Source organism: Cryptotermes secundus, unplaced genomic scaffold (genome assembly GCF_002891405.2).
Source record: "Cryptotermes secundus unplaced genomic scaffold, Csec_1.0 scaffold2798, whole genome shotgun sequence".
Lineage (NCBI taxonomy): Eukaryota > Metazoa > Arthropoda > Insecta > Blattodea > Kalotermitidae > Cryptotermes > Cryptotermes secundus.
In genome coordinates this window covers 57,882-66,627 of record NW_019745152.1, presented here as the reverse complement: position 1 = coordinate 66,627, position 8,746 = coordinate 57,882, and the positions used below count along the sequence as shown (strand labels likewise).

General features: G+C 37.0%; 1 protein-coding gene across 1 annotated transcript in view; it reads left to right on the top strand.

Moving 5' to 3' along the window:
* Positions 1 to 3,443: 3,443 nt before the first annotated feature.
* The window catches only part of LOC111875094 (cleavage and polyadenylation specificity factor subunit 4), an 11,466-nt gene continuing 6,163 nt past the window's right edge, over positions 3,444 to 8,746 (top strand). Inside the window, exons 1-4 of the mRNA XM_023871156.2 lie at positions 3,444 to 3,680; positions 4,380 to 4,583; positions 5,589 to 5,778; positions 6,729 to 6,888. Of these exons, the coding sequence (XP_023726924.1) occupies positions 3,578 to 3,680; positions 4,380 to 4,583; positions 5,589 to 5,778; positions 6,729 to 6,888 (657 nt within the window). The 5' untranslated portion in view covers positions 3,444 to 3,577. The remainder of the gene's footprint in view (positions 3,681 to 4,379; positions 4,584 to 5,588; positions 5,779 to 6,728; positions 6,889 to 8,746) is intronic.

Below are 8,746 nucleotides of genomic sequence, written 5' to 3'. Positions count from 1 at the left end.
CTNAAAGGCTTGAGGAGAATATTAATAAATAAAAGGGAGGAAGTAACAGAAGGCTGAAAAAAATGGCATATGAGGAGCTTTATAATTTGTGATATTCAGAAAATATGAAGGGAGATACCGCTTTAGAAAATCACATATAGTTGGGAGGTTAATATTAAATTGAATCTTAAAGAAATATGATGTAACAGTGGCTAGGATTCATTTAACTCAGGATAAGGTTCAGTCTCAGGTCTTGTGAACATGGTAGTAAACCTGAAGGATTCTGTGAGATGTGGTAAGCATGACAGCTGGGCAGCAGTTAATTTTTCCAGAAGTATCTTGTGCCATGGAACTCATTAATTAATGCATAATACCTTATTTGGCTCATTGGAGTTTCCATTTTGGGGTACTGGACTTTTGCTGCCTGGCCCTGTGTTAATTAACTTACCCAGCACCCTGGAGATATATCCTTCCCTGCTGGTGAACCAGTTATGCAGATAGCCCTACATGGTCAACTGGCTGGTGTGTAGATCCTGATGATGAAGATTCATTTACATTTGATCAGTGATAAAGAATAATATTTGATAATTGTTGGCATCTGAGATGTGAGGCTGTGTAGTTTGGGGGGAGATACTTGTAAGAATTTCAGAGGAACTTGCTACCTCCATGTGTGGGGTACTCTTCTACCTTATTGGTTGAGGCAGTAGATTCCTTCAGAACACTGGTAAATATGCAGGCTATATGGCATCATATCCCAAAAGGCAGTAAACTTGATTGTCACTACCATGAGGACCTCAAAACTCATGAGCCAGATTTTGATAGCTAAACTGTACCTTCTTATCCTGCAGCTGTCTGACAGAAAACATTGTCAGTGAAATGAACAGGTAAAAGTTTACTGGCTAACAGTTGTTGACATAAATTTGTAGTATCTAATATGATCATATTAATATTTTGTGAAAGTGTAAAATGCACCTTACATTCAGATTTTTTCAAAAATTGATCTATAGCAGTTGTAAGCCTCACTTATAGTTTGATTGTTCAGGTGGGTAACAGTGCCCAATTCAAATTTTCTGTAATACAGTTATTGGAAGCAGACATTCCACCTGTGCTCAAGTCTAGTTCAAAATAAATAGTTTAACCTCAAAATGATTAAATATCACTGATGTAGTAATTCTTATACCATGTACTATGCCCATAGTATACTTTGAAAGTTTTAATACTTTTTGAATACATGGTACCTTCTTTGTAACTCAGTTAAATAAATCAGCATGAAGATGTACACATTTGGTACCGTCATATGTATGAGTGACTCTAGATGGGGTTTAGATTGGTAATTGAACTTACTGACCACCTACTTGTTGTATCTGCAAGTAATTATAATGGTCTTACTGAATTACACACTCCAAATCTCACTGTAACTATGACACACATAAGGTCTAGTCTTCACTATGTGTTTCCTCGTAATGGATTTTAACACTTTCCACTTAGTCCTTAATGTCTGGCACACATTCCAAAACTGAGCTAAGCTCAAAGACAAAGTCAAAGTTATGTTACGACCAACTGTCAGTCGGCAAGTCTACCTTGGAATAAAGCAAGAATAAAGGCTTAAGACCTAATCTTTATTACTGTATGACAATTTCAGGCTTATTGATGTTGGGCGTTCTCTCTAACAAGAGGACGGGTCTGTTGTTTGCCAGAGTCACAGGCAGCAGTAATAAGTATGTTGTCAGTATGTATAATTTACATTTTACATGCTATGAAATGCATATACAATATATACAAGGCCCCTGTCAGTCCAGGCTCAGTACAGCAGATCATGCTGTGAACTCAAGCAGCCAATTTGCTTCATGAGATTTAAGACAGTTTTTGTAATGGCCACTATTTGAGCCTCCTCTATCACAATCTGCTGTCCTACTGTTACTGCTACATTCAACATTTTGTCTAGAGGCAAAGTGTTTGCTTTAGAGGTCCAAACTGACTGACCTGTTGTCTGCTGTCTGTGTTGGGGTAAGGCCTCAGGGACCTGCCACTGCCACCTGATGTGTCTGAGGCTGCTGCTGTTCCTCTGTCCTGCCTCAGAGTGCTGCATGGACCACGTAGAAAAAAACAGCTCTTCTGTTGTGGTTCGGCTATTGCTGCAGAGGTGTGTTTACCATGCTGTTGTGTAGCAGCAGTCACAGCACGGACCACAGAGAACACAGATCCCAACAGTACATATGTTGTTGCATGTTAATTCACTGTCTATCAAGAATCTGCTGCCTAGAAACAAATGTTTCAGAGCTGGTCACTAGCAACAGTTGGTTCTCTGGCTCCACAAAACTTGAACAAATATACCACAATACAGGCTCTCTGATGTGTAGTGACAAAATTCCATGACTTTGATGTTCTCAAAAGCATTATAGAAACCATTTTAATTGTGTTATACATTCACATGTTAAGTAATGTGCAATGAACCAGACCTCGTGTTCAGATACTCAGGTTCTTGAATCTGAATGTTTTTGGGTAGAGTTATAAATCTGTGACTCATGTATCATGCGTAAAATAATGTTTATTTAACTGACAACAAGCTCTTCTTGAATGACCTCCTGAAGGCAATTCTATATATAATGTTATTTTGACAGCTGCCTTAAAACAACCACAGGATACATGATGTGTTCAGGAGTGGGAATTGCACCTCAGGACTTGGTAGACACTTGGGGGAATGACCAACACAGAAATTAATATAATATATGCTCTGGATGTAATTCCTATGTTGTTGGGAGCGATAGTTAAGATGTAAGGCTCAGGAAATAGCTGTGTTAGAAAGGGCTAAGTAGATGACATTTATTTCTGTCAGTGCACATAATCCAGCCTTGAATTTGTGCAAAAGTTTTTCGTGTATGGGTCCACTGTTATATTTCGTAGAAGAGGTATGAAGGTTTTCTGCGATGGAGTGCCCTAGCACAGAATTGTCAATTCCAGATGAAGTTGTAACTTTAATATTGTGTAAGTCTAGGTAATGCTACATAACTTTATAGTGCATCATTTTCGGAAGCTTTTCAGTAATTTAGGTTGTACAGATGTATTAGCAGCTGTGGTTAGAAGTACTGGAACAACTGTCTGTTGTATAGTATGTGTAATGATGCTGCCAGTAGGCCAGATTGTAGAGAAGGGGATGGTAGGACGATAAACTGCAGTCTGGAAATGGTTGCATCTTAATTCAATTTGCTTGGAGTGGTTAAGGAAAACCGCGCCGATGTGGGGATAACCATCACACTAAGTCCCATGCCCCGCTAGTTGAGTCCTTTCTTTTTATTGCAGAAATTATTGGAAATACAAAAAAGGCCTAGGCAATGCTCATCCGGCCTTCTGTAGCACATTCTTAGCCGAGAGATGGCATATCCATGCATTCGAGTTCGAGCTCGAATGCATGGATATGCCATCTCTCGGCTAAAATGTGAAATACATTTTAATTATCATGTTGATCATGTTGGTGGCACTGGGCATGGCTGGCCGGCAGGAATGATCGTTGTAGAAATGGTGGGATTTGTATAAGAAGGTGAAGCGAAGTTTTGTATTGTAATATATACATTGTGTAAATCACTTGCCTGTATTTAAAATGGAATTTATTGTGGCTAATGTTGATAATATGAAATTTGATATAGAGGTGGCATTAGAAGAACAATATGGAGCCTTACCATTACCTTTTGCCGGAATGGATAGTAAGTACCTGGTTAACGTAATATTAATGTGATGATATATTTACATACCATGCAAGTGGAGTGCTTCATCGAGTGTTATAGAATTTATGTGGAGGAACTTTTTCGGCGTCAGTTTATGTATTTAAAGGAAGTTTGCCGTTGCCACTGTATGTTTAAGGAAACTAACCTGCCCTACGCCGTTCTTTTTTTCAGCACGACTGGAACCCCACCCCCACCCATCCCCCTTTTGGCGCTCCACCGTATTAAGTGGGTTGTGCCATCCCATTCCAATGCCAAGGTCGGAGAATGTTCGTAATTTTGCCTCCGTGCCACGAAGCCTTTTTGATTGTGTGATTCCCTCCATACCGTAATTTTCATCATTTCCACATATCTTAATGTATGTATGCTATCAGCTGAATTTCTTGGAAACAACTTTAGCGTATTATAGCAAATATAATATAATTAAAGCATTTAAGAAGTACAATCTGTTACTGTATTTTTTATTTTCTTAGAAAATACCTTAATAATAATACTGTGTTGTAAACAAATATTAGAACTAAAGTACAATTGTCTTCACGTACTTCACTAATCCGTATTCTCAAATATAAGCTTCTTTCGTTTTTTTGAGTTGTGAACCATTTATTCATATCAAGTGAGAACAGCAATTTGTCATGATTTTATTCTGATGTTTCTGTTGTTGCATTTTGTAATTTATTTCAGAATCGATAGCAGCAGTATGTGAATTTTATCCAAAAGGTAGCTGTCAGAAAGGAGCAGCTTGCCCTTTTCGTCATGTCCGTGGTGACAGAACAATTGTCTGTAAGCACTGGCTTCGTGGCTTGTGCAAAAAGGGTGATCAGTGTGAATTTCTGCATGAATATGACATGAGCAAAATGCCAGAGTGTTACTTCTACTCCCGATTCAGTAAGTGAATATGGTCCTGCCATCCCAAATTTGTAATGGCATGAAGACAACAGAATTAAGTACATGCTTTCATTGAGTCATAGTGATGCATTTACATGCATCACTATGACTATGATGGCACATTTACATACATTAGTTCTGAGAACAGAAACTAGTCCTCTTACAACTATATTCATAAAGGGAACCATAATTATACAATTCAGTAATTTAACCAACATGTACAATTCATCAGCTAGACATTAATATGTAAGATTTGAGGCTTTCACGGCGGTGACTATGAAGAAAGCAGTCTTTTGGGATTTGGCACCGTGTATAAGTGGTGTTAACACCACTTATACACGGTGCCAAATCCCAAAAGACTGCTTTCTTCATAGACATTAATACCTTGTTAAGCTCGTTTCTTAGAAATTATACACATATCAATTGAAAGTCTTTTATACAATATACCATATAAACAGCATTATAAAAAGTTTAGTTCATCTTGTATTTAAAATACTTGTCCAATGTATAATATGAATGGGAACAGAAGAAAATTTTCAAGGCCAGTTTAAATTGTTTTTTTATTATCAGACAGATCTTTTATTGGAACAGGTAAGCTGTTAAACACCTTAATCCCAGCATAATAAGTTCCCTTCTGAAAAACTGACAGATACGACGATGGATGATGCAAATCGGATTTGGTCCTAGCATTAATATTGTGTACCTGAGAATTTACTTTAAAATTGTGACTCTTAACAATCACAAACAGTGAAAGTGAATATATTTACTGAGATTTTGGTGGAAGTATTTTTAGTTCTCTAAAATATTTTCTGAGTGAGTCTCTATCCCTAATTCCCATAATAATTCTAATGGCTTTCTTTGTAGTCTAAAAATTATGTTGCTATATAATGATAATTTCCCCAAAATATTAGTCCATAAGTCATAATCTAGTGAAAATAAGAATAATATACCATCTTCATTGATGCCTATAAATGCTGTTAACTCTGGTTTTCCAATCTGTAACAGATGCGTGTCACAATAAGGAATGTCCTTTCCTTCATATTGACCCAGAAAGTAAGATAAAGGATTGCCCCTGGTATGACAGAGGTTTCTGTCGGCATGGGCCAAATTGTCGTCATCGCCATGTGAGGCGTGTTTTGTGTATGAATTATGTTGCTGGACTTTGTATAGAGGGACCAGAATGCAAATTTATGCAGTAAGTCTTTAGAAATGTAGGCAAGCTTTAAATTGATAAGTGTACTTTAAATATGCTGTTATAGAAAAGTCAATTTGTCATGTTAGCTTTTTGCTGTTTTCATTTATGCTCCATCCTTCTCATGCTAATAGACCAGTTTTTGTATTGTCATTGAAATATTTGCATTTTTATGTGTTAAAAGGGACAGGAAACTTTTACTGTACTACATTAAGGATTTCCACTGAGTGGGATTTCAGTTGTCACAGGGAATGCAGGCATTAACTTTACTGACATACGAATCCATCTGATGATTTAGTTTTCCGTGAAGCCATAGTTTTTGTGCAAGATATTATTTTGTACTGCTATCCTATCTGAAATTTCAAAAAGTAATGTTGCCCATAGAAGATATTTACAAGAATGTATGGAATTACTTCAGTCTGCTTTTTATTTTCATTGGTGGAATACATTATACATAGATTTAAGAAGCTGTGCTGGGAACAAAATAAATGCCATATGTATTGTTCTCAAGACATCTCTGTGCAAGCAGACAGTTGAGAAGTCTAAAATTTGTAAGATTTGAGGCTTTCACGGCGGTGACTATGAAGAAAGCAGTCTTCTGGGGTTTGACACCGTGTATATGTGGTGTTAACCGACGTTTCGGAGGAACGTATCGCCTCCATTTTCAGGGTAGAAGAGAAAAATATAAGAAATCTGCAAAGCGCAGGGACCGTGAGAACCAGTAAAAGCAGACTGTGTAAAAGCACATATCTGGCATAAACCAGATATGTGTATGACAATTACTTTCCAAGATATATTTTTTTATTCTGGATACCTTTCATCTAGACACCCAATATATAGATTTGAAACCAACGAATAAAAAGTTCTGTTATCATTGCACTGCATTATGCAATGTGAAAATGTGTAGAAGGTTACATTTTAACAAGTATTTACAAATCCACCAATATTTCCAGTCCAAGGTTTGAGCTACCAGCGACAGATGTTCAGCAGAAAGATGGAAAGAAGTTGATTATCACATGTCACTACTGTGGGGAGACTGGTCACAAGGCAATGTACTGTAACAAAATGCCTCCAGAAATGAAGGAAGCGCAGTCCAAACAGGAGGACTTCAGGGTGAGTTTTCAGAACTTTGTGTGTTTCATAACAGGGATTCCTGGTTGGAAACAGAATTGGAAAGTTGTAATGTAATAGAGTATGCATACCCCATTTTCCTTGATGTTCAATTGTAAATAAAAAATTCTGTTGAGTAGATAATTCCTCAATGAATATCACACTGCATAGTCAAAAATTATTTTTCTTACATTTCAGCAAATACTCAAAATACTGGAAAATGTTTCAAATGCAATTGTAGGTCTTAAGTGTATTCATATTTTATGCCATTGTTGTTATATATATATAAAATATTTTTTTTTTATAAAGTTGTAGAATTGATTTGAGCTTCATGTAAAATAGGAGGTATATTGGACCAATGTGAATCAGAATGACATGTTTTGACTACATGCAACTCCACCAATAGAATATTATATTCAGATCTGTTCATTAATACTGAAAGTGAGTAAATTCTGAGTCTTCTAGTCTTTCTTTCATTTTTTGCACAAGTATGCTGTAATTTCAGCACTTCTTTAGTTATTTTGTGCCAAGGCATATTTGTTAATATCAGTACATGGATATCGCATTAGTATGCTTAATCCATAGATGAACAAAGGATGTCAGACGTGACTCTGGGTTCTTTCTTGGACATAACTCCACAAAAAATAAAATTATTTCCCCCAATCATTTTACTGCCAATCACAGTGGCTGCACGGTCTAAGGCATGAACTCTCTTTGCTTGATCGTATGCTGGGATCATGGATTCGAATCCCACTCAAGGCATGGATGTCTTTGTGCGTTTATTCTGTTTGTGTGTTGTTCTGCGTGTAGGTAGTGGCCTTGTGATGGGCTGATCCCCTGTCAGAGGAGTGCTACCAACTGTGTATAGAATTAAACTGAAAATGTGACCAAGGTCCAACAGAGGACTGAGAGCTATAGATAGATAGTCATTTTCCTACTTGACTTTTATTTTATGCCCCAATTGAGTTATTGGCAGAAGAATGCTCATTACCACCATACAATATTAAATTCATAACTGTTCATCTCAGTTGGTGTTACTGATAAAGTTTATAGTATGGTGTCTTTGAAAAGTTGAGACATACTAGAAATTTCATGTTTTGAGGAAACCTGAAGGTTCTTTGCAGTGTCCACAAAAGGCCATCGTTGAAATTAACCTCGAGACAGTTGAATGCACTTTATCATCATATTTTCCTGTGATCAGGCCTGCACTAATCCTGAGCTTCAGGTTGTCTAAAATTATCATGATTGCAGTTAGAATTGTTTCCTTGTTATATTACTGCATTACTCATCAGAGATGATGCACAAAATGATTTCTTTCTTCCGTTCTTTTATCTCTCTGGTATTTTTATCTCTGTCCCTCCTAGTTACTATCGGATTCTGACGATGGTGTATAACACACTGATATGTTGGGTTTTTGGACTTTATCCATCGTCCTGGTTTTTAAGATAACAAATAAAAACAGGAGGTTTCGGAAACTGGATCTGTTTCCATCCTCAGGTGAAGGAAAACACCTATTCAGTTGGGTCCGTTAGAAAGAGCTAGCTTCAATCACTGGACAAGCTGATGTCACAAAACATGAAGATTATAGAAACCTGAGACCAGGCTAAGTCCATGAGAGCTAATAAGAAAAATATTCATAACAAATTGTAGCAAACACTTACACGCGTGGAACCAGGATAGGTAGATCTGTAGAAATTTATGCCACGAAACTAAACTCATAACCAGGTCCATGACCCCACGGCATGGAATAGAAAGAAGAACTAGTAACAAAAACTAATAGTGTCTAACTAGCGTCAACAGTGGAGTAAATCACGTCTATCTAATTTAGAACTTAATAGAAATAAATAAAAGCATATATCAC